Source organism: Lampris incognitus, chromosome 16, assembly GCF_029633865.1.
Source record: "Lampris incognitus isolate fLamInc1 chromosome 16, fLamInc1.hap2, whole genome shotgun sequence".
Lineage (NCBI taxonomy): Eukaryota > Metazoa > Chordata > Actinopteri > Lampriformes > Lampridae > Lampris > Lampris incognitus.
Genome location: NC_079226.1, coordinates 24,911,191 through 24,938,073, shown reverse-complemented (window position 1 = coordinate 24,938,073; position 26,883 = coordinate 24,911,191). Strand labels below are relative to the sequence as shown.

At 43.8% G+C, this 26,883-nt stretch overlaps 1 protein-coding gene across 1 annotated transcript in view; it reads right to left on the bottom strand.

Annotated features, from left to right (window-relative positions):
* The window catches only part of LOC130126709 (brain-enriched guanylate kinase-associated protein), a 44,618-nt gene extending 40,257 nt beyond the window's left edge, over nucleotides 1-4,361 (bottom strand). Inside the window, exons 1-2 of the mRNA XM_056296327.1 lie at nucleotides 4,279-4,361; nucleotides 1,519-1,680 (exon numbers count right to left, since the gene is read on the bottom strand). Of these exons, the coding sequence (XP_056152302.1) occupies nucleotides 1,519-1,680; nucleotides 4,279-4,349 (233 nt within the window). The 5' untranslated portion in view covers nucleotides 4,350-4,361. The remainder of the gene's footprint in view (nucleotides 1-1,518; nucleotides 1,681-4,278) is intronic.
* Between the last annotated feature and the right edge of the window lie 22,522 nt (nucleotides 4,362-26,883).

Genomic DNA, 26,883 nt, shown 5'->3' with positions numbered 1-26,883 from the left:
GCAAGTAATCTTGCAAACTATTTAGTTAAATGGATAAGCACAAACAAACCGGCAGACAGACAGATAGATACACAACAAACAATAAAATTACTGCTCGATTATCTTGTCATTAAGGCGCCCTGAGGAAATTTGGGGGATATCTTAAGTACCGAATGATATTTGCAGATCACTGACAGGATTATTTTGCTGTGCAAAGTTAGAAGTGACAATTTTAGATAAGAATAAACTGTAAAATGGAAGCGATCAAAACCAAAAAGGTTAACTGGAAGTCAACTAAATTCCAATATGAGTTTGTGTGTCTTTACATTTTCAATGAAAGCAGTGTCTCCGCTTCTCTCCGTCTCACTCTCTATATCTCTTTTATTCCCTTTCCTCCCTTCCCCATTCCCCCCTCCCTCTCTGTCTCTGTCTCTGTCTTTCTCTTTCTCATTTTCCATTGTTTTTTTTAATATGTGAGGCTCACACCCCTGTTTCTGCTATTAGACATTTTATTTAGATCAACTGGGGGAAGTTTTTGCAAATGGTATTTTATTTTTGATTTCAAATTTAGCCAATGTGTAAAATATAAACGCCAACTCTTGAACGTCATGGCAGGCCAGGCAAAAATTGCTATTTAGGTGAGCGGGGGAAAAAAATAATCAAAGAGTGTGTACAATGTGATGTTGAACTGTTGTTTACCAGGATGGTCAAGGCCAGTGTAGGGGTGCTGTGTTCAGCCACGGAGGGTGAGCTGATTTTGCTGCAGAGCTCGGATAAAAGGGGTCTTACTTGTTTGTTTTTTAATGTTTTGAGTTGTTGAATGATTCTTCTTGAGATTGTTAAAAGATGCATGTTAAGTGTTTATTTGCAATTTGACAAGCGTTGTTAATATTGTTTAAAAAGATATCAAATCTGTTTTTTTGGCAATTTTTTTGTTAAATAAAGACGTTTTAAAAATTCAAATTCTCTCTCTCTCTTTCTCGCTCTCGCTCTCTCTCTCTCTCTCTCTCTCTCTCTCTCTCTCTCTCTCTCTCTCTCTCTCTCTCTCTCGTAGGTTTCCAATGCAGTAGTGTGGGGGGGGCCAATGACTGCTGGGATAGGCTCCAGCATCCCCGCGACCCTGAGAGCAGGATAAGCGGCTTGGATAATGGATGGATGGATGGATAGTGTGCTTAATGGTATGAGATGTGTCTTGCGCTGCAAGCCTGCATTTATTGAATTATTAGGGGTTTTCCATTTTTCCTCTCAGCAAGGTGGGACGATATCACTCCTCTCAGGCCTCAGAGGTTGTGGATAAACTCTGGCATTCATAGCCCTATTAAGCAGACAGATATGGAAAGTAGGCAGTGGAGACATAAAGCAAAGACCAATCGTAAAATAAAGACTCAAGAGAGATATGGGCCAGGTGCAGGGTGCTTGAAATAATAATAAAAGTAGTAGCAGCGTGGAGCTCCATCAGATTTATGTTACATTATACCAAGGCATGTAGACCCATACATACATATACATAAATACAAAGAGGTGCATGCCCACACACACCTGCGTAGTTTATCTGTGAACTTCTCCAGTTCTTCCTGGGCCCGTCGCAGCTCCGTCTCCAGGTACTGGCGAGTGGAGTCGAACTCTGTCTCCACCATCTCTAGTTTGTGGGTGGTGTATGACAGACGCTTACGGAGGTCTTCCTTGTGGTCGTGGAAAGAGCTGAGCCGAGAGAGAGGGAGAGATAGAGAGGGAGAGAATTTAAAAGAAGACATGATGAAGACATACTTCTGTGGCTTAAAAAAGGTTCTCAGTTCCATCCAAGTGGACTGGGAGAGGGGAGAGAGAGAAGGGAGAGGGTGCGGAAGAAAGTCCCAGTGTTAGAGTGTGTGTGTGTGTTGGAATGGGTATCTTTTTGTGTCTGTCTGTGTGGCGCTTTTGTTTAGGTGTAGCACTGTGCGTGTGTGTGTGTGTGTGTGTGTGTGTGTGTGTGTGTGTGTGTGTGTGTGTGTGTGTGTGTGTGCATGTGCATGTGGTGATTTTGTTTAGGTGTAGCACTGCGCGTGTGTGTGCGTGTGTGTGCGTGTGTGTGCATGTGATGATTTTGTTTAGGTGTAGCAATGTGTGTGTGCATGTGTGTGTGTGCGTGTGTGTACAGGTTGGTGGTTGTTCTATGGGGGTGAGAGGATGAAGTGGAGCTGGGGTATAATTCAGCATGAGGTGAGTGAGGTCTTGTCCCAGGCAAGGGGAAAGGCAGGCAAGCCGATGGGCAAGATGAGATGGATGAAGAAGGAATACTAATAGTTTCCCATTGACAAGGAGCAGGAATCAGAGCTGGGAGAGCAGCTCCCTGTCACCCTAAGGGTGATTTGTATTAAACACCTCTCTGCTATAGTGCAGTAGCCCTACACAGCTCCATGGAAAATACACAACTGTAATGCTGGCAATATAATACAGGGAAACGCAGCTTCTTGTGCACGTGTTTGTGCGCATGTGTGCGTATTTGTGTGTGTATTTTTGCCAGGTGTGTGTCTGCGTGTGCATTTGTGAGTGGGTGTATGTGGACACCATATCATTAAGTGAGACAGTGTGAACAAGAGGAGAGAGACAGACAGAGACAGAGACAGAGAGAGAGCCCAAAATAGCCCCATTTCAGCAACAATATCAGCAACACTAGACAGAGAGCCATGTTTCGGTCATGCTTTCGGCACAGGTTAGAGGGTGGGGGTGACAGCACTGCTGATGGGAGTGACTGAGGGGAGGGGCAATGAGAGGCTGGCGACGGGGAGCGGGGGCAGTGTGCGCTCACAGGGATTTAGCATTTTGCCAGACTGATGGATACTTGGCTCCTGGAGAGGGTCAATGCTTCAGTACTGCCAAGCACCTCTAAGTTCACCTCGGCCCGGAGCCTCAATTAGGAACCAGGAAGAAGAGGGGAAAATGATCCGCACAAAAAAAAAACCTTGTTTGTGTGATTGCTTGACTTCTTGTGACCGCCTAGTCCATCTCTGCAGCTGGTTTCTAAGTCTTAAGAGAGCGGGCCAAATTAATGAGCTGTCTGTTGGGTTTTTACCCGCAGGCTGGTTCACAACACAGTCGAAGTCCATTTTGAGAATACGGACCCTTGTGTTGGTACAGTATATCCCACATGCTCTCTGATCTCCATGTGAGCCTGCCTGGATCTGGATCTATTCCAGGGCAGTTATATACGTATGTTCACATCCAATCTTTTCCCTCCTTCATTTGGTAAGGCTACTTATACTTGCAAAAGGTGTACTGGCTCACTATATGAACAGATACCTGGATAAAAAATAAACATCATTTGGGGCGTCCAGGTAGCGTGGCTGTCTATTCCGTTGCCTACCAACACGGGGATCGCCGGTATGAATCCCCGTGTTACCGCCGGCTTGGTTGGGCGTCGGCCGTGTGTGCGGGTGGGAAGCCAGATGTATGTGTCCTGGTCGCTGTACTAGCACCTCTTCTGGTCGGTCGAGGCACCTATTCGGGGTGGGGTCGGGGGGAGGTTAACCGGGGGGAATAGCGTGATCCTCCCATGCGCCAAGTCCCCCTGGTGAAAGTCCTTACCGTCAGGGGAAAAGAAGCGGCTGGCGACTCCACATGGATCAGAGGAAGCATGTGGTAGCCTGCAGCCCACCCCGGATCGGCAGAGGGGTGGAGCAGCGACCAGGACGGCTCGCAAAATAGGCTAAGTACAATTTGGAAGAAAAAGGAGGGGGAAATGTCGCCCCAAAAATAAATAGATAAATAAGCATCATTTGGTCGACACAAGATGAGATTTGTTCAAAGTTCGTTCTACCTCCCTGGTAAGAGACTAGCGCTACTGTGTAACAGCTGCTAAAAGATAAATTAGGTGACACCATGCCAGACAACCAGACAATTAAGCATGAGTATGAATATGGCTGTGGGCTCTTATTACCAAGTAATGCCTATTTAATGAAGTCCGAGCACATAGGCATCCATTTTTTTTTCTTTTTTTTTTGGTGGGGCGTGGGTTTAGGTTTTTCAGCGTCGTCCAGATACACGACAATAAGGCTGGTTTAAAAAAAAAATAGCTGCAAAGAAATGCCACACAAAATGAAATAAGAATGGTGGATAAGACCTTTTTCCAGCACTCATGTCTGTAGTCTGATTCATGGAAGCCTGAAAATGGGCCATACAGCTGAATGGATGCCGTGTCATTGTTTATAATGACCCGTGGTCGAGACCCATTATGAGAATCTATTTCAAGTGAGAGAACTGAGTGAACCAAACTGCTTGTATGACAGACACATGGGGATGACGCCGCCTCCTCTTTCTTACCTTCTTTTCGGATGCTTGCAACCATTTCTTTGGGTTTTGAGGGCAGTTTTGCCAATGTATATCTTTTTCATATTTTTCTCTCTGCCACGTCTCTCATGTGTGTATAGCTGCTGTTGTTGACTCGGCTGCTGATGCTGCTGGTGGAGAGAGCGATGAAGCCACGTTTGAATTCTAACCAAAAACCAACACTGAACCTCTAAGTCTTGCCTGGGGAGGCAGATAGGAGTTGGCTATCTGTGATGACCCTGGCAAGAGAGCAGAGAGAAACAGCTTTGAAGTCCCACATTTAGATCTGTTGACCCCAAAGGAAGAAAAAAAAAAGAGTTTTTATTTTTGTGTTGCACTCGGAAAATGAGCCGTTTTTGGTATGATGGAGCCGAGCTGGGGGATCAATTAAATCTATTTTACAAACAAGCTGGTGAAGGCACTTCCAGCTTAATGAGCGGCACGTTGAGGGTTTTCTGATCTGTTTTATTTTGCTTCTCGTACTCAAATTCAAAGCGAAAATAAACTGGCGCCTTAAACTATAGCCTCTTAAACTATAAATGCAGCCGATAACGATTAAAGTTTATGCATCATAAAACCACGAAACGCATCATGCAGAAAGATAAACATCTACCCCTCCCCACTTTTATAAACAACTGCGACCACAAGCTGCTGGACTCTGTGGAGCATTGAATTATTGACCAGCTCACCACTGAGGTTATTCCTCAATAAATCAGTGTTATGATGAAGTACGTGCATGCGTGTGTGTATGTGTGTGTGTGTTGGTCCATTGTGACTGCATTCTGTGATGGGGGCCTGATATAGAGTCCCCAATGCCACCATAAGACCATAATAGCTTGCTGCTTTAAGTCCTAACAAATCACCTCGCCGAGCTCTTGGGGATGCACAGGCCATGCTCGACACCATGGTGTTTGAGATCATTCTTGCAGATATCAATGCAACGTGCCCAGTCACGACTATTATGCAATTTTTTTGCACAAAATTGACTACAACAAAAGACTGCAAGTAACCATAGGCAACTATTAATCCAGGCATAAACATTTCAGCATGCCCATACATAAACCCCATGAAAAGTGCTATCTCCTTTCCTAAAGAACCAAGTCGGTGCATAAATACAAACAAGGGTTGGCAGCAGTATGACTTTTATCGGCCCCTGCAGAGTGGGAGAGTAGCAGTTTAACAGCAAACTGTAATGAATGTTTTGTTGCCTGCCTCCATTTCTAATGGCACCAGTACTTATTATTTTTTTAATCTCCCTTCAACACTGGCAAAGGAAACAATGGGAGTTTCTGGAAACACTGTTAAAATGGTTGCTATAGCTATTCTCTTATCTGCAAGCTGCAGAGGGAGAGAGAGAGAAAAGTCAGAAACAGTTGCTAAATTGTAAGGGAATGTGGCTGTGTTGACTCTCCCTACACACACACACACACACACACACACACAGGGGCCCCTCCTTGCTGTGTATATGAATTAGTGTACACTTCCTGTATCATAATACCTCTCACAGGGGGATAAACAGCATGGCTTGATGCCGCAGGTGTTGTTTGCCATGGTAAACAACATCCACTGGAAAAGCTATTCACAGTCCTTAGAGAACTGTGTGACAGCCTCACTGCTGTCTCCACGCTGGCAGGGAGACTCAGGGCTCTGAAAAGCAGCCAAGTAAACGTAAAACACAAGTAAGTTCCTCTCCACAGCTTCCCCTCATTATTATTTAGTATCTCCAGTAGTGGTGCACAAAAAAAACAAGAGTAAACTCTTGTGTTTACCCGAAGTTCTTTGCTTGTGCAGTTTTTACACACAAATTTGAACACTTTGTGGTCTACATGCGACCCCAAGTAGGGAACCACCACTACCCAGTCGGACTACCTCTTCTTCAGCATGGCTCTCATAGCAAGTCACCATGGTTTAATTCAAGATAAATGGCCGTTAATGCATCTCAACCCATATTAAAGGTCACTGCCAGGCGGCATCCATCTTGGATAGGAGTCCTTATGGCATCACAGTTTGATTTAGTGGCAATGAGCCACAGGAGGTGAATTAGCTGCTGTCTGGCAGATATACTATTCTCAATGACTAAAGGAGGACATGAAACTTTAATGGCCGTAATGTCATCCCTCTTGAGCTGCTATTAACTGCGTTGCTCTAAAGAACTTGCATCTCATTCATGGGCTCTTGAACTTCACCAAATGTACAAAGCCTTGGAGGTGCCTTCATACTGCTACGCTGCACCAATTTTATCTTTTGAAACAGCCACATTCTTAAGGGCATGGACTTAAGGCATTGAAAGCATTCCTCAAGGACTTTCTAGGTTCATGGTGACCCTAATGTGGCTCCTGATATTTCTGTTGAATTGGCTGGTGTAGGAATTTTAACTCTGAATAGCTCATTGTATCTCATCCCAGAGGTGGCACAGGGCTATCAGTCTGCTGAGGAAACTCTTTTTGCAGAAGGATGCACATCTGCCATGAATGGATGCACCTGATTGGCAGTGATGTTCAGATATTATTCCACTTTTTTTTGGGGGGGGGGGTCTCCCTTTTTCTCCCCAACTGTACTTGGCCGATTACCCCACTCTTCTGAGCCATCCCAGTTGCTGCTCCACCCCCTCTGCCGATCCGGGGAGGGCTGCAGACTACCACACGCCTCCTCCGATACATGTGGAGTCACCAGCCGCTTCTTTTTACCTGACAGTGAGGAGTTACGCCAGGGGGACGTAGCACATGGGAGGATCACGCTATTCTCCTCAGTTCTCCCTCCCCCCCGGACAGGTGCCCCTACCGACCAGAGGAAGTGTTAGTGCAGCGACCAAGAAACATACCCACATCTGGCTTCCCACCTGCAGAGACGGCCGACCAAGCCGGAGGTAACACAGGGATTCGAATCAGCGATCCCCGTGTTGGCAGGCAATGGAATAGACTGCCACGCTACCTGGACGCACTTATTATTATTATTAGTCCACGTTTAACAAGGGGCCCAATGTCTACCTTGGAAAAAGATCCCCCGCCATCACACTATCACCATCTTGCAATGTTGACACGTGACATGAATGGATGAACTATCGTGGTTGTCTCCATACTCCAGTCATCCGATCCGCATGAAACATCAGGAACCGGAATTAATCAGATGAGTCGAGGTTTTTTTTTAGTCATTCAGTGTCCAGTGTTTTCATATCGTGGCTACACTTCAACCACAGCTTCTTCTTCTTCTTCTCCTTCTTCTTCTTCTTCTTCTTCTTCGTCTTCTTTTTTCTTGCACAAAGAAGTAGAACTGGCTTCTGGAGCCAATTTGTGTAAGGGTTTGGCAAGTTGTAAATTCTTTCACGGATCTGTCGGCGTCAATATTGCACTGGACTGTCATTTGACAAGCTTCAGCTGTAGACCGCCTGTTGCTTTCACACAATTTTTGTTGATGTTCTTTCAGGTCAGTGAGCTTACTACCAGTCTGCTGGATATCCTTTGGGTAGTGGACCATATCAGATGCTCACGGGACACTGTCGGGTGTGAGCAACCCAGCAGAGTTGACGTTACTGACAGACCCCAGCCAGCATGCCTTGAAAATCCTCCGGCCTCCCTCCCTTCATCTACAGGGTCTGAAGTGGATTTAGCAGGTGAAATCAACAAGGGATCTTGGCCTTCACATGGATTCGTTCAGGCAGTCTGTTGAAAGGAAGGAGGAGGTGCTCCTTGTATTTTGTACACTCAGGGTAGGATATCTCAACTTCATCGTAACTCAGTAAGGCTAATCGAAAGGACAGGATTAAAACACTTGCGGCAAATGACGGCACCCGCATATAAGCAGAGGAAATGGCAATTAGCGAACGCTGTTTGAACGTTTGCTGAAGATGAGGCGATACACATCCAACAGCATGGAGTGGTTTCATTTTATCCCAGGGATATTTTTGAATTTCAAACATTTTTTTTTTCCCTCACGGAAGGGGTGGTTAAAACTTGACTTTGAGAGGCCGGGGAGTTATATTGCCTCTGATGTAAGACTCCAGAAATATGACGGTCCCTTGTGCATGCTGCTCCACCAGCGGCCAAAAAAAAGCAGCTCTGTGGATTTAGTCTCGAGAGTAATGGCGGCTACTCAACACAACATTTTGCCTGGTGACAAGGACAGGAACGAAGGAAAGATCATCCTACTGTTTACACCTCCCTAAAGCTCTGTCTTTTAGTTTAAGAGAAACACACCAACCTCATGTGAGTAAAATGCAAAACTCTGACGCCCTGAGTTTTGGAAAACGTGATCAGGGAGGTTTGTTTTTTTTGCGGGGGGGGGGGGGGATTTCCCTTTTTCTCCCCAGTTGTACTTGGCCAATTACCCCACTCTTCCAAGCCACCCCGGTCGTTGCTCTGCCCCTTCTGCCGATCTGGGGAGGGCTGCAGACTACCACGTCTCCTCCGATACATGTGGAGTTGCCAGCCGCTTCTTTTCACCTGCCAATGGGGAGTTTCACCAGGGCGATATAGCACGTGGGAGAATCATGCTATTCCCCCCAGTCTCCCCCCCCCGAACAGGGGCCCCGACCAACCGACCAGAGGAGGCGCTAGTGCAGCGACCAGGACACATACCCACATCCGGCGTCCCACCCGCAGACACGGCCAATTGTGTCTGTAGGGACGCCCGACCAAGCCGGAGGTAACACAGGGATTTGAACCGGCGATCCCCGTGTTGGTAGGCAACAGAATAGACCACTACGCTACCCAAACGCCACCAGACAGTTTTTTAAATCAAGAATTGAATGAGTGTTGTATTAATCTGACGTCAATTTCATAGGTTAGATTGAATTGTCCCGAAACTGCTATATGAGCTCATAAGATCGTGAGTTTGTTAGAGCTTGGTATGATTACAGACCTATATTCACTGTGGTCCAGCATCTCAGGCACCACCAATCACAATCTATGAGGAAAGCTGACCTCGTCGCCTCAAGTGAGGGTCAGATGCAGTTCACTGGCAGCCAGCATATCTTTGAATTTACTGTAGATGTATGTAGCCTCAGTGCTCTTTGTCATCATTGCACTAAAAAAAGGCTGTTGGGGATAAATTAACTGATAATGAATAGTCCCTCCCTGCTTTGCTTCGACTCACCAAACTCCATCCATCTCCTTCATATGTCCTTGGCTATTAAAACATCTTGTCACTCACAAAAACACAGACTTCGTCTATGTGAGCACAACCGTATGTTTTGTGTGTGTTTGTGTGCCCACACACATGCCATGTGTGCAATTGCTCTCTGGAGTAGTATGAAGCCAATCAACACTGCCAAAGCCACAGCAGCTTATCAGATCACATTGGGAGCCACAGCTGGAGTAACCACAGGAAGTCCTTTACACATTATATTGGGGTGTGTGTGTGTGTGTGTGTGTGTTCTCACCCAGCAATATTTATGAGTGGCAATTTGATTTTTTTAGTCATAACAGAGTTGACATTTTTGCCAAGTGAGGACATTTCAGCTGGTCCTCATTTCTTCGAGGGGCTCTTTAAGGGATAGGATTTAGGATTAGGGTTAAAGCTTCGATCCAACATGTTTCTCACTATTTTAACCATTTGAGACATTATGACGATGTGGCAATTAACTCTGCTTTACAGACGATCAACATTACAGTAGAACAATGTTCCGTTATAGTTCGATGTAGGAGGCAGAGAGAAACAGACCTGTTGCAACTGATTTACTCAGACTACAAACTAGGTGGGGTGGCATGGTGGCGCAGTGGTTAGCACGGTCGCCTCACAGCAAGAAGGTCCTGGGTTCGAGCCCCGGGGTACTCGAACCTTGGTGGGTCGTCCCGGGTCGTCCTCTGTGTGTGTGTGTGTGTGTGTGTGTGTGTGTGTGTGTGTGTGTGTGTGTGTGTGTGTGTGTTGGCCCAGTGGTGGCCTGTCCAGGGTGTCTCCCTGCCTGCCGCCCAATGTCTGCTGGCATAGGCTCCAGCATCCCCGCGACCCTGAGAGCAGGATAAGCGGTTCAGATAATGGATAGATGGATGGACAGACGAGGTGGAGTAGCCATTGTCACCCGTCAACTCACAAGGAAATAGTCTGCACCGATGTTAAAATGGCATCCTCGGACCAAAGCTAACGTAGGCAGTCAAACTTCATCAAAATAGGGGGCGTCCAGGTAGTGTAGCGGTCTATTCTGTTGCATGCCAACACGGGAATCGCCGGTTAGAATCCCCATTTTGCCTCCGGCTTGGTTGTGCGCCCCTATAGACACAATTGGCCATGTCTGCGGGTGGGAAGCCAGACGTGAGTATGTGTCCTGATCGCTGCACTAGCGCCTCCTCTGGTTGGTTGGGGCACCTGTTCGGGGGGGAGGGGGAACTGAGGGGAATAGCGTGATCCTCCCAAGCAGTACATCCCCCTGGCGAAACTCCTCACTATCAGGTGAAAAGAAGCGGCTGGCGACTCCACATGTACCGGAGGAGGCACGTGGTATTCTGCAGCCCTCCCGGGATCGGCAGAGGGGGTGGAGCAGCGACTGGAACAGCTCGGAAGAGTGGGGTAGTTGGCCGGATACAATTAGCGAGAAAAAAAAGGGGGGGGGGACTTCATCAAAATATATCCTAACACTGTTCCCCAGTAATATTAAGTGTTTGTCTAACAGTAGCATCGCCACGTTTTTTTCCAATACTTGTGTTTGCCGCTGCACCAGTTGGTGCGACTCAACCAAAAAAATTCAATATCATAAGGAGACTGGAGAGTGTCTCCAACCATGGTAAGGCTGCAGGTTAGTATTATGTAACCTAACTCAATGATCCACATGGGTAAAATAATGACTTATTAAGGTAGAATAGGTGTGTGTGTGTGTGTGTGTGCGCGCACGCACGTGTGGGGGTGGGATTGGATAATTGGATAAATGTTGCCTTTAAAAAATAAACGGTGACTCGTCTCGTCATAATAAAAGTCTGTATGGTCAATGATAGGTTTGCTAGATTTTTTAGTGGTTGGCCCCCAGTAAGCTTGTCAGTACAGTCACATAGCCCCATGCTGGGATACCGTCTTTACCATTATTACCACCTGACTTGATGGGCCGTCTTCACATGGCCGCTTGTGTGGTGAGGTAGGCAGCAGAGGATACCAGGTTTTGGTCAAATGCGCTAGACTTTTAATTGTGGTCTAAATGATGAACCTATTTTTGATTCGTTTCTGCCAATGCGCAGGCAGTAAAGTGTGGTTTTGGCGGCTCAGGGATCCTGACAGACCAATTTAAAATACTTTGGTGTGCAGCGAGCAATATATCCTTGCACTGGATGGATCAGCAACTGTCACAGAATGGGATAAGCCGCTAGATCTGATTGGTCAAACATGAGAGAAGCCAGACAAGTTGCTAAACTTATAATTGAGGTGACAACTCACTTTTGAAGCCATTTACTCTATTTGGGTAAAGTATGAAAATTACAGACATTTTCTGTAAGACTATCATAATCAATCTGAGGGGAGATAAGTATCTGGCTAAGTTTTCCTTTCATCTGGTGTCATCCACGGACACTTCCCAGACTCGTGACGGACATCTGACAGCTTGATAAGCCGGCAGCTGCGGCGGCCTAACTGCCTCAACCGACATGTCCCCAACAGAACATGGCATGGCGGTCGTTTTCTATATTCACTAAGTAAGTCGACCTGGTCTAGCTCGTGCTCGTTTTAGTCACAGTAGAACATTCTGGATAGCAAAATGCTGCATTATGAAACAGCTTTATGAAGCGAGCAAGAACCAGCGGAATACAGGGAATATGGTTTAAGGAGATCCAGTAACACGTATCGATTGGAAATTACATGGGACTTTTTTCATGGAAATATTTGCTGTTGTGTGGGAAACAGTGGATACAAGAACATGACAGCCACATGCATTTGCTTCTGAGGAGTGTTTTGCCAGCTGCAGGATGGTAATGGATGCACCTACAACTTAATTGGAAAGGAGATTTATGAGCACAAAGAAGATCATCTCCAACCCCTCACATCCTGCTCATCACCTCTTCCAGCTCCTTCCCTCAGGGAGGCGCTACAGGTCACTGTCCACTGAGACTAAACGCTTCACAAACACTTTTTGTCCCCTATCTATCAGGACTCTGAATTCCCCCAATAGTCCTCTCCTCGCACACCACACACCAGAAAAAGACGACGTCACAACCTTATGGGACATGCCAGTACAGACAAATCGGGAGATGAAGGCCAACAGACCAGACATCATCATCAAGAACAAAAAAGAAAAAAGCTGCCTACTCATCGACATTTCCATCCCGACTGAAAGGAGCACCTCAGTAAAAGTAACTGAAAAACTGTCGAAATATAAAGACCTTGAAAGAGAGATTGAACGAATGTGGGGAATGAAAACCACAACAATACCAGTAGTGATAGGAGCCCTGGGACTTGTAAAAAAAAAGGGATGGAGAAATATACCAAATGGATCCCGGGTAACATCAGAATACAAGAACTACAGAGGATTGCACTACTTGGAACATCTCATATCCTAAGAAAGGCACTATCCATCACATAGACTTCTACCTCATTCTAACCCTCGGCCCAAGGAATGGGCCTGCCCGCTTATTATGTTGTATTATGGCATGAAGTTAAAGGAAATTTGTATTATAATCATAATAGGTATGTATTTATATTTAATCTAATCTAATCTAATGTCGTTATTCTCTTAGCCCATCACTTATTTTACCCATTTTCATGTTGAATTTCTGATGTTTTTAAAGAATCATAACATATTCTATATTTGTTTATATACATATATATATATACGTGTGTGTGTGTGTGTGTGTGTGTGTGTGTGTGTGTGTGTGTGTATATACACTACCGTTCAAAAGTTTGGGATCACCCAAACAATTTTGTGTTTTCCATGAAAAGTCACACTTATTCACCACCATATGTTGTGAAATGAATAGAAAATAGAGTCAAGACATTGACAAGGTTAGAAATAAGGATTTGTATTTGAAATAAGATTTTTTTTACATCAAACTTTGCTTTCGTCAAAGAATCCTCCATTTGCAGCAATTACAGCATTGCAGACCTTTGGCATTCTAGCTGTTAATTTGTTGAGGTAATCTGGAGAAATTGCACCCCACGCTTCCAGAAGCAGCTCCCACAAGTTGGATTGGTTGGATGGGCACTTCTTTGAGCAGATTGAGTTTCTGGAGCATCACATTTGTGGGGTCAATTAAACGCTCAAAATGACCAGAAAAAGAGAACTTTCATCTGAAACTCGACAGTCTATTCTTGTTCTTAGAAATGAAGGCTATTCCATGCGAGAAATTGCTAAGAAATTGAAGATTTCCTACACCGGTGTGTACTACTCCCTTCAGAGGACAGCACAAACGGGCTCTAACCAGAGTAGAAAAAGAAGTGGGAGGCCGCGTTGCACAACTGAGCAAGAAGATAAGTACATTAGAGTCTCTAGTTTGAGAAACAGACGCCTCACAGGTCCCCAACTGGCATCTTCATTAAATAGTACCCGCAAAACACCAGTGTCAACATCTACAGTGAAGAGGCGGCTGCGGGATTCTGGGCTTCAGGGCAGAGTGGCAAAGAAAAAGCCATATCTGAGACTGACCAATAAAAGAAAAAGATTAAGATGGGCAAAAGAACACAGACATTGGACAGAGGAAGACTGGAAAAAAGTGTTGTGGACGGATGAATCCAAGTTTGAGGTGTTTGGATCACAAAGAAGAACGTTTGTGAGACGCAGAACAAATGAAAAGATGCTGGAAGAATGCCTGACGCCATCTGTTAAGCATGGTGGAGGTAATGTGATGGTCTGGGGTTGCTTTGGTGCTGGTAAGGTGGGAGATTTGTACAGGGTAAAAGGGATTCTGAATAAGGAAGGCTATCACTCCATTTTGCAACGCCATGCCATACCCAGTGGACAGCGCTTGATTGGAGCCAATTTCATCCTACAACAGGACAATGACCCTAAACACACCTCCAAATTGTGCAAGAACTATTTAGAGCAGAAGCAGGCAGCTGGTATTCTATCGGTAATGGAGTGGCCAGCGCAGTCACCAGATCTGAACCCCATTGAGCTGTTGTGGGAGCAGCTTGACCGTATGGTACGCAAGATGTGCCAGTCCAACCAATCCAACTTGTGGGAGCTGCTTCTGGAAGCGTGGGGTGCAATTTCTCCAGATTACCTCAACAAATTAACAGCTAGAATGCCAAAGGTCTGCAATGCTGTAATTGCTGCAAATGGAGGATTCTTTGACGAAAGCAAAGTTTGATGTAAAAAAAATCTTATTTCAAGTACAAATCATTATTTCTAACCTTGTCAATGTCTTGACTCTATTTTCTATTCATTTCACAACATATGGTGGTGAATAAGTGTGACTTTTCATGGAAAACACAAAATTGTTTGGGTGATCCCAAACTTTTGAACGGTAGTATATATATATATATATATATATATATATATATATATATATATATATATATATTCTATATTGGCCTATTTAGTATAGCAGTATGGATGTTATTTAATTTCTAATGTTAATTACGGATACATTTAGAATTCTTTATAAACCGTTAGCAGGGGGTCATTACTGGGAAATGGGTGACGCGGCAATAAAAGGCAACCTAAAGATATTAGTGACAGCAAAACTTGAACATTTACCCGATTTCATTTTTAAGACATATTTATCAGATCAATTTCACTAATTAAAACAAGCAGATTAAACTGACTCAATTATGTTGTTTCCGTTTCGGCCCTGTGGTCAGTTGTCTCTGCACGTGGAACATGAACCTGCAGCTTTTCACTGACTTTTACCTCAAATATCAGGAAACGTTTGCTCAAAAACTGAGGTGGTTTTGGTATCAATGGATAAAATAATAATAACACTGTTTGTGCAGATGTGAAGTCCCCCCGTGAAGAGGATTATCTGTTAAATCCACCCTCAACCCAACAACCCTTAGAAATGTCATCCATACTTCTCTATAAGTACCTTTAACTAAGTCTTTCAGGTTGTGGCACAATGTTCTTTAGCAGCTCTTCCAGCCCTCCAGCTTCCTGCTGTACCTTGTATGTTGTTTTATGGATGAAGGATGAATGGATATAAAAAATGGATTTAGTTTATATGGGTCAAGTTTTTAAAGCTTCACGGAAGGCTTTGACCGAATGAATATTTGAAAACTTGATTGTCGGAACAATGTCCAGGGTAACAGTGATTTTAACAATGGATCTTTGTGCAAGTATTAATAAGATGGTAGAGAAATATACTAGCTTGTCGGGTGTATTATATCAAATATGTCAAGAAGCAATTCAACGCCTCATCAGTTACAAACACTATTGTAAGAGGTATTTCGTTTTCTACATTAATTCAACAGCCCAAAAAAAAAAGTAATCATCATAACGTTGAGTGGTTATTGCAGTAGTATTATATGTGTTCAATTAGCATTTGATTTCTCAATCATACCTGAACAGGTAATTATTGCAGGAAGCACATCTTAGTGCCTTAACTATCAAAATCCCCTTTGTCTCTGTCTCGCTCCGTCTCCCTCACTGTCATATTGACACACACACACACACAGACACACACACACACACACAAAATGCACGCACACATACACACACATTTACCAACACACCACACAAAGTGGACAATATTAAGTGTACAGAGCACGATAAAGCATCCTCCTTGCAGTGACAGAGATGGAGGCAGACAGAAAGAGAGAGTCAGTGAGAAAGACAGAGAGTAAAAGAATGGAAAAAGAGATTGAGGCAGTAAGGGCGAATCATACATACAATTTGATGTGCTACCATTTGAATGAGTTCGATGTCAGTCTGTGTTAACATTTCTTCATGTCCTCCACTGTTGGAAAATCTCTGATAAAGAACAAGCCTGGTCCTCGCTAAGGTTGCCAAGACAACAGAAATCGTGACATACCTGCAGTCAAACCTTCACAGAACAAAGAAAAACTATTGTGGCCCTCACTTGTACCTCCCGACTCTACCATATACGTAGATTCGACACGCACAAGGACTGAGCACACAGTGTTTACCGTTAAAGGCCAAACGTGTACTTTCATTATGGTCATGCCATTGAAATGGGATAGCCACACTGCTGAGTTTGTTTATGTACTGATTTAAACAACAATAACAACAGATAAATATCTCCCAAGATTATTATTGCCAAATAAATTGCTAATTGCATTCCTGCTGGTGAGCAGTGCTAACCAACACAGGTGAAACGAGTCAGCGCCGGGCCCCAGTGCAACATGGTCAAAGCGGGCCCCGGCCTGCCCATCACAGTCGGGTGGAACATAACGTCATGTCAGTAGTGAATGAAAGAAGTGAAAGCATGCAGGTTTAAAATGACCAGCAACAGCGAAATGCACTGCACAGTTGATGGCTAAATGAAATGATTACTGGGAGACCGCCGTGCTATAGAAGAGCAGTCATAACAGCAAGGCCAAGACTAGCCTACTCAACAAAATCAGGTGTCGGAGCACCATCATAATAATAATAATAATTAATAATAACCATAACATTTATAGAGCGCTCTTCTAGACACCCAAAGCACTTCACATTGAAGGGGGTAAGTCACTTCAACCACCACCAATGTGTAGCACCCACCTGGGTGATGCACGGCAGCCATTTTGCACCAGAACGCTCGCCACACATCAGCTTGGGGTGGAGAGGGAGGAGTCATTGAGCCAATTACAAGGGGGGATGATTAGGTGGCCAGATGGCGAGAGCCAGGTTGGGAATTTTGCCAGGACACCGCTGACCCCCTACTCTTTGTGATAAGTGCCATGGGATCTGTAATGACCACAGTGAGTCAGGACCTCGGTTTAACGTCTCATCTGAAGGACGGCATCTCCTACAGCACAGTGTCCCCATCGCTGCACTGGGGAGATGGGATTTGTTTTTTCTTTAGGACCAGAAGGAAGACTGTCCCCTACTGGCCAACCAACACCACTTCCGGCAGTAACTCCGTTTTCCCGGGAGGTCTCCCCTTGGGAGGTCTCCCAAGCCCACACCTGCTTAGCCTCCGACATTTGGCAGAGCCAGGGTACATGTTGTTATGGCTGCCGACAACCATAACAGATGAAAACACAATCGATAACGGCACACCCGCGCATTGACACGATTATTCATGTCTGTGCATTGGCCTTATACACACAAAACAAGTGTGTAGGTTTATTATTAGTCAAACAAATAATAAAGGGCATCCGGGTGGTCTATTCCGTTGCCTACCAACATGAGGACGGCAGTTCAAATCCCCGTGTTATCACCGGCTTAGCCGGGTGTCCCTACAGACACAATTGGCTGTGTCTGTTGGAGGGAAGCCAGATGTGAGTATGTTTCCTGGTCACTGCACTAGCGCCTCCTCTGGTCGGTTGGGACACATACCCACATCCGGCTTCCCACCCGCAGACATGACCAATTGTGTCTGTAGGGATGCCTTACCAAGCCAGAGGTAACACGGAGATTCGACCCAGCGATCCCTGTGTTGGTAGGCCTCGGAATAGACCGCTACGCTACTTGGATGCCCAGTGCTCGAGATCTTTGATAAGATAGCAGTGAGATAAAGAGGAGCTCATACGTGTGGGCCCTAAACTGTTGCGGCCCCAGTGCAACTACATTACCTGCATATATGGTAGTTTCGCCTCTGCTAACCAATTAACCGAATGCAGTTTTGAATTTAGTAACATAGCTCCAAGGTAAAGTCATGTTCTCAACCTCAAAACTAGCAGCAGATCTTCCTTGCACACCGAAGCACAGGGTTGCACAGAGAGGCAAAAAAGGAGCATACCAATTAATTTCAGCCTCTGAAGAACCTCTTCTAAGCTTCTTCTTAGATCTTCACAGTCCAGATCAAGGTCTGGGTGTCCACCTTGCATGTGGTTTGCTGGAGGATGGTTGCTAAGGATTGCATGGGGTTGGTGGGACTGTGTGTGAAGCCAGGCTGAATGTACAGCAGCAGATGTTGCCTCTGTTTCCCTCAGGGTGTATAGACGTATTCAGCTGGGTGGAATGAGCGCTGCGGGCATATGGTCCACTCAACATACTGCTTGCGAGTGTGCAGTGTGTGCCTTTTTACCTGCATGTGCATGTTTGTGTGTTGTGATTGTGATTGTGTATGTGCTTTTATACATGTGTATGTGAAAACTGTTGCTAGATTCAAGCAGGCCGTTGCTCACAGTTGAGCCTGTGGCAACAAACTATCGTTTGGGAGTAATGTTCTCCCTGAATCACATCGCTGTAGTGATTAATTACCATTAACAATTAAGAGCAAAACCAAAGCGAATGCCTTAAATATGCTGCAAGAGCAGAGTCTTAGGGGACGGTGAAAATGTTTTATTAATGCATTAACCAGGACTAAATTTCAGGTTTTTATCACATGAAAAAGATAGAGCTTGTATAGTCTATTCTAGAACTTCCTCCCCTGTAATTGTACATTTAAATTCCACCCAAAGTTCAGTGGACATACAATGTATGACCACCACCAAGACCAAGACCACGCTGCCACCTTGGTATATAAGAATTGCTGTGGGGTCTTATATTGCTCAGCTGCCCCTGCTTTGCTGGCTCTGACGGCATGTTATATAATGCCCTGTGGCAAATAAACATGTTTCTATTAGCCCAGTGACTGACCATGACATGATGGGTTAATGAGGGCCAGGAGGGGGGGGGGGGTAAGAGGGAGAAAAGTCTTGAGACTAAGGCAGGTAAATCTCGGTGGTCAAAGCTAGAGAACAGCACACACACACACACATGCATACTAATGCACAAAATGAGAGCTACTATATTCACACATACTAACACACCCACACGCAAAAATCCATTCATGCACATGGATGTGCACACACACACACACACACACACACATGCACAGACAAGCACACGTGCGTGCACACACATATACATGCATGCATGCATACATACATTGAGCCAACCCCAAGACTAATAGCTCATCAAGGATTTGCAGAACTTGCAGAAATCCACCCTTTCAAACGGCTTTTTCATAAGTCCCAGACTTCACTGTCTTGTAAATAATTAGACAGAAGAATAAGGGAGTGCGGAGGTGATAAAATGCTACAGGCTAACCTGAAGGGATTATGCCTATAGTATTTGCTTTTTGCATGCTACGTGCGTTACATGGGGAAAAGATGAGAGACGAACAAGCCCTGCCTCCTCAGGCATAGTCCTAAAAGTTTGAGTGAAGAAGACTGAAGTGGTGTTAACTCCTGGAGGCAAAGTGGATCACGGGCAGGTACTGTAGATGAAGGTAAACTGAACTACAGTATTTGTAGTAACCTTATTATGAGTCACAGCTGCTGACTTGGGGCCGGTCCAACATCTTTTCTCCACGCTTTTAACTGCAGCCCCTAAGAAGATTATTTTGGTGGCTTTTTATACTAATCTAATCTCTGTTGTCATTCTCTGATTTCTTCAACAACAAAGTCAACTGTTGTCCATAAAAACTGTCTGGTTTTTGTGCTTTTCCTTTAATATTACTGAAATTTAATTTCACGTCGTAGTCTGATGCTCTGGAATACCTTCACTTACTGACTTGTCATTTCAACTTATTGACCAGGAAACATTCAATAGTGTGCAATACAATACAATACAATACTATACAATGCAACACATTACAATACAATACAATACAATACAATACAATACAATGCAACACAATGTAGGGTTCGATTTGTGCCGACTAAGCAAATGAGCTCATAAAGAGGATCATGTTTTATAGCTTTAACGTGCCAAAGAACGCTGTAAAAAATTATATCAACACATAATTGCTATTTTTACACAACTGGCACTGAGTGTATTAATGTTATGGCTGGGCAATACTTTAATATCATTGTTAATCTTTCAAAGGCATTGTATGAGGATGAAATTTTGATATTTTCATATCATGATACAAAATTTTGTTGACAAAATCAATAACAATTAAAATAAATTTTCTAACATTTCTCACAGAATTAGGTCTGAAATATTTGAGGGAGTATTATCTAAAAACTAGTTCTAGTTTGATATTATACTTTAAATTAGCAAACAGTTCAATGTGACGTACTTTTAGTTAGACATGGAATTTTTGCAAATGAACTTGATATCGTGATATTTGTCTATCGTGTAAAATCCCCTGTGTATATCATGATAATAATATTTTCCATTTCATCCAGCTCTAGCAGAAGCATGTACTTATTTACTCAGAAAAAAAAAATTCCGGTAAACTTAAAACTCTCGTTCACCTGTTGTTCTCATGTAACTTAAAATTCATATTGCTTAAAATATCATGTAAAAATTAGATTGTTATATGTGTGTCTGCAAGTTTTGACCTCAAATGAGCTGATATTAAACGTATCACAAAGGATCTTTACAATAAGTAACAGCCTTTGTCAAAATCCTTTGACTTCTCAACTTTTGTCTGATAAGCTCGCTAACATGAGGGTTAGTATGGCTGGTGGCAGAGAGGGGAAAACCACATGTTCAGGATTGGTTCATGTGGAGGGCCTCTAGGATATGTCCGACTCATGATCCCGTCTTTAGTTAGTAGATCTATAATCCAACCTTTGGTTCTTTTGAGGAACTTTTGAACACTGAAATAGCCAACAGTTGCTGTAGTTTTCAGAAGTTGAAGGTAAAGTGAATTCAACATTTGCCGCCAAAACTAAGCACCTCAATTAACGTGTCGCAGCACCGGTGCCACAAATATAAATCTAATTATAAATCTAAATCTAATTATATCTAAATATAAATCTTCTTCTTTTAGTTTATTCCGTTTCTCAGGGGTCGCCAGAGTAGATTTTATAGTTTCCATTTGTACCCTGTGAGGGCACAGCACCAATGGCAGCCGTTGTTAACCCGGGCCTTGACTGATCCGGTATGGTCTTGTCAATCTGCATACTGATTTGGCAAAATGTTATGTTGGATGCCCTTCCTGACACAACCACTAACCCTATGGACGGGGGCACAGGTAAAGCACTATTTATATCTAAATAGAAATAAATAAATACATTAATAAATCTAATATATTTATCTAAATATTTTAAATCTTTTTTTTTTATATTTTGAATCTTAATATATTTTTGTTGTATACTTACTGTAGGTCTGCCAAAACGACATCTTTGCCTCTGCATATTTCACAATAATCTTTATATGCCATACAGACGCAAAATAAGATATTTGGGATTATGGCAAATTTTACTAATGGCAAGATAATTATAGGCTAAAAGCGATACAATATGAACATGCCAGTGTGTTACCAACAGTGGTAGTGCAGATTTCCCCTTTTCTCTTTGTTTCTAAACTGATTTAATACCTCATCGCCGCCCCAGGAAGTTTAGAGCCCACCTCAAAGACCTGAAGTTTCTTCCTGGACAGCTTCAAATGAGGGCATTAAAAGTCTATTCCTCCTCAGCATTTGAAGTTTCAGTATTTGAACTGGAAGGAAATGAATCCCTGGATGTGATAGTAATGTCATACTGGTGGGTATGATATAAAGCCATCTTAAGTCACAGGAATAATGTATGGGAAAATTCCTCATGATGTTCTCTCTGATGGATAAAAAAAAATCACATCTTTCTCCTCAGTGAATAAGTAATGTATAATCATTATGGACCCCCTCCTCTTCTCTCATTCTCTTCCTCTGTCTGTACAAAGCGGCGAGTGGTTTAACGAGAACAACTTTCTCTCTCACGATGCACTTGTTTAGCCATAATTGCCTCTTTGTGGTATAAAATCGCCCAGCAAATGAATGTGAGAGTTGATTGAGGGCTGTGAAAACATTTGGTGCCTCATTATTGCCAAGTCAATAAAATCCAAATGACAGCTGAACTGAATGTGAAAATGTGCCGATCTGCAATATATATCCTGGATAATCATGCATGCCGTCACATCTACACGTGTCGTACACAAACCCCCCATGATTTAGAGATGACGGTGACAAAAAGCTACAGTTTACACATCAGTACAAACACATCCTATGATGGGCACGCGCTGCATAACGTATGTTTATGCATAATAACATGTGCTCCAGACATGCCATAGAATGCACAGTAATCGGTCCATACTTTTAACCTGTAGCTATTTGGCCATTTCAAGTCAAAACACTTTGCACTATGCAACGCGTGAACAGAATGGCACAACAGCTAAAGCCACGTAAGAGCACTTATATGCAATTTTCATATTCTTAAGTATGGCAAGGCATCTAGTATACACACTTGTGTGTGAACACCTAGTTAAAAGCCAGACATGCACTATGCTTTGTCCATTTTCTCTTGCCTTACCGTTTATGTTCTTTCCCCCTCATTTTCAGCAGATATGATCACAGCATTCATGTGCCTGTGCATCCCCTCAGAACTGCATGCATTGAGAAAAAAAACCCTCCTCCAATTCTGACTGGAGACAGGCTAGTAGGCAAAGGGAGGGCGGGGGGGAGAGGGGGGGCGAGCAGAGAGCTGAATGAAACAGGAGGAGATATGTGGGAAGAGGAACAGGGAGGGTGTAGAAAGAGAGAGTGTGTAAGGGGATTGAGAGAGTAGGAGAGGGAGGTGTTAGCGCCGGCAAGAAAAGAAGGTAAAAAAGTGAAAGTGGCAAACCTTGTGTCATGCTGCATCTCCCCATCAGATTCCTGGTAAGGAGAGAAAGGAGAATGAAATGATCGAATGATTAGATTTATGTATGAAGCAGATTTATCCGCTGCTGCTGCCGCCACTGCATGCTGCCGAGTGCCTCTTATCTGCGCTTAACAAAGCTCCGCGAGTGGCTATGGCTCTGCAAACAAATGCATCCTTTGTCTCTGATTCTCACCACACATCCTAGATCAGTTTTGAGAATGAGACTGAGAGGAGGAAGAGGGAGAGAGAGAGCGAGAGATGTACAGATGGAGCAGGAGAGAGGAATGACAGATTAACAGCATGAAAGAAAAAAGCTGTGTGCTGCAGAAATGGGGAGAAAGTGCCCGAGGGTCAGAGATAGACTTAGTTGTAGAAAGAGAAGCCAAAAAAGACAGAAGGGAAGAAGAGAAAAATGGAAAAGAGAGAGAAGGAATAAAACAAAAAAAAATCTAAAAGTTTTAAAAGGAAAAAGGAACAATGAGTCCTGGAAACTCAACGTCAAAGAGAGAGACGTAACATCTAAACTGTCATATTACGTTGACTTTACACTGCGACTCATATCTCTTGTATGGCATGTGTCTTCATGTGTCAAAGCTTAAATGGGGATGAACGTGAGCATGGGCCCTTGCTTTCATGTCTGTCTTATACATGCATTATGCATGACTTGGTTTACACAAGAGTACCATTTACATTTTCACTCGGGCTGAGCCCTTGGTGCAGAACCAATTACTCAATGGATCCCCTGGATCAGATTCTATATGGGAAACAGGGACGGGGGGAAATTACCTTTATATATGTGTTGTAGCATCCGGAGGTGGACAAGAAAAACACTGCTCACCTCCCGTCTTGTGTCATAATGATATTGCCTCTCAAGAGTTACTGAAGCTACAGCGCTGTCAAGCTCTCGCAGACATGTTCATACTACCAGTCCTCACAAGGAAAAGCCCCCTTGAAGGAGGCAGTTTGAGAGTGGGGCGTGCTGAAGGGGGATAATAAAGAACAAGACCAAGCCAAAAAGTTACATTGAGGTACACCCAGCTCCTGGGTTTATAATAAAGGATTCACGGATTTATGATTGGTGCCATAGTTATGGAATCTATTTAACATTATATGACTTTCTGAAAGTGCAGCAGCACGAGTGTGTGCATGCACGTGTGTGTGTGTGTGTGTGTGTGTGTGTACGTGTGCGTGCACGTGCACCAGGCCTGGCGTAATGTGTTTTACAAACAGTGGGTGATACAGCAGGATGACTCATACCAGTTACTGAATGAGACCACGCTTGCTAATCCCCTCTCTCGCTATCTCTCTATCCTTCCATCCTCTGTGCATGGAGGGAAAGCCTAGGGATAGGAAGTGGGAGTCGGAGGGCATTCCTTGAAGGCACAAGAGAACGATACCGCCTGATCGCTAATACAGCCTGATCTACAGCTTGGTTTAACAAACATGAAGACTCATTCTGAACAAAAGGTAGAACACAACATGTGGGCCTTATTGTTTTATTTTAATGTATTATCCCTAATTAACCCTCAATTTAGACATCGCGGGTGACTAAACAATTCACGGCTTACCAGTCAGCATTCCTGTACAACTGAAATACTCCATTCTAACCATGGCTGTGTTATGGAGGAAGCATGTGCTACAGCTCTTCTTCCGTTCACGCATGTCTGCCCACAAACTGAGCACTGTGACGTCCATATGGATGCATTCCTTCCTTCCTTGCCTCCATAGTTTCATGTCTCCAAGGTTCCTTCCTTCCTTCATTTGTGTTTTATTTTGTTTGTGTTTGTTTGTTTGCTTGTTCCTTCCGTCCATCCTTCCTTCCATCATCATTTCTGCAACAAGCCCATTGAGTCAGTTCACACATCCGCTATCATGTCTTTCAAATGTGTGAAAAAAAAGCTGTGCAGCATTTTCCCCTTGATACCAAATGTACTCTTTCAATGCGTACACCCACTCACAGACTGAGCAGTTGCTAAGGAGCTGCCAGCCGCTGAATGAATTCTAATCAGGAAGCTCCATCCCATGATTGCAGTGTTTTCTTACTGTTTAATATTGGTCAAGGTCCACCACAGTCCACTCATGCCGATGGCATAGTATAAAATAAGGCGTGGTAGGCCATAGTACTGAATGACACTTCTATGCGTTATTCTCGGGAGAGAAAGAGTATATTTAAATTATTAATGTATAAGCTACTTTTTTTTCACAGGCAGCCCAGCAAGCCTGTGAAATGTGTAAAGCCAGGCTATCTTTGTCTCTTGCGCTCTGGACACTGAGCAAATAAGTAGTTAGAAAGGGCGGGATGTATTTTTTATGTTATATGCCAAGAGGGACTAACTCTTACACTTTTCTGCCTCTGTTTTGCATATAAAGCAGGAAAGAGCAGCAAATTCATTTCAGTGACAGGTAATATAGATTTACGGTGTAGCATTCCTTTAACAATATTTGAATAGCCGCTGGAACAACGGATACATCTTGATAAAAATCAAATAACATATGTACTATGAAAGAGGTGTCATGCTGTGCGTGTGTGTGTGAGAGAGAGTGAGTGAGTAACAACAGGGAGAGCGAGTGAGTGAGAGAGAGCGAGAGAGAGAGAGCGTGTGAGTGAGTGAGTGAGTAAGAGAGAGAGCGAGTGAGTGAGAGAGAGAGAGAGCGTGTGAATGAGTGAGTGAGTGAGTGAGTGAGTGAGTGAGTGAGTGAGTGAGAGAGACAGACCATGTGAGTGAGTGAGTAAGAGAGAGCGAGTGAGAGAGAGAGCGAGAGAGAGAGAGCGTGTGAGTGAGTGAGAGTGAGTGAGTGAGTGAGTGAGTGAGTGAGTGAGTGAGTGAGTGAGAGAGATCGATAGAGCGAGAGCATGTGAGTGATCGGGTGAGAGTGTGAGTGAGTGAGTGAACGAGAGAGAGAGATGAATATGTATTCAAAATAATGTCTACAAACTTCTCCATGCACATTAATTTTACAAACAATCATGTGTGTTATAATTACATGTAGTTTTTTTGCATTGTACTGTTAGTCAGCAGTCGGGTCAGATGCCATTAAACAATAGACCAGAAATAAAGGCTTAGGATTCTAACACTCATATAACAAAGAGGCATGTGATGGCACATTTCAAATCTTTGAAAAGGGATCAAATGGGATTTTCGGAGACTTGTGTAATCTTTTTTTTTTCTCTGTCTCTGGTTTCCAGTAATTTGAATCTACTTGCGCATCTACTTGATTAGGAAACATGGAGGAAAAGGCTGATAGTAGTGCTTTGAAGTGGATTTCTGCAGACATGTGTTTCTCTTTGGTAGGGTTTATTCTGGTAATCACAGTGATAAGAAGTAGCACATAGGAGCACATAGTGATAGGAAGTATCACAGTATGAAACGTAGGTGACTAACACTTGATATCGCTTCACTCTCATTTAAGCAAATGTGTCAGTTTGGCTTTCCATCACTGCAGTCAATGTTCACTGTACTTTGCACAGAGGAAAGGGAGAATAGAGGGATATATATGTACTATATCACCTGATAAACCTGATAAACAAAAATCAATATGCTTGGTGTGCAAAAGTAAGAGGGTATAAGCCAGAAAATTGTGTTTAGTACTTACAGTCATTAAAAGAGAAATCCTCTCTTGTTATTTTGATATGTGGGATTCTTAGGCATTAGATACTACCAATTCTTTGAAAAATTACCTGTGTTCTCACAGAACTGACAGCAGGTCTGAGCAGTGAGGCAGACCTGTAGGACATCCGGGGAAATCCCTCTGTCCAGCTGAAACCAGGACATTGACAACTGCTCCCGTTGGAATTTCCTTGAAGTGCAAGGAGAGGCTCATGGCTGATGAGCACCACATTCCTCTCCTTCTCCACAGCTCTTTCCATCCTCCTGTCTCTCTCCCAGGGTTTGCCTCTCTCTTTGTCATGTTCCTTCCCTCTTCCCATTACTCTCTTTCTGTCCTGGTGGCTCTCTTTTCTTTTCTCCTTCTCCTTACACCTCTCCACCCCTGTTCCCCTCTCTCTCTCACATGGAATCTCTCGTTTGTTTTCTT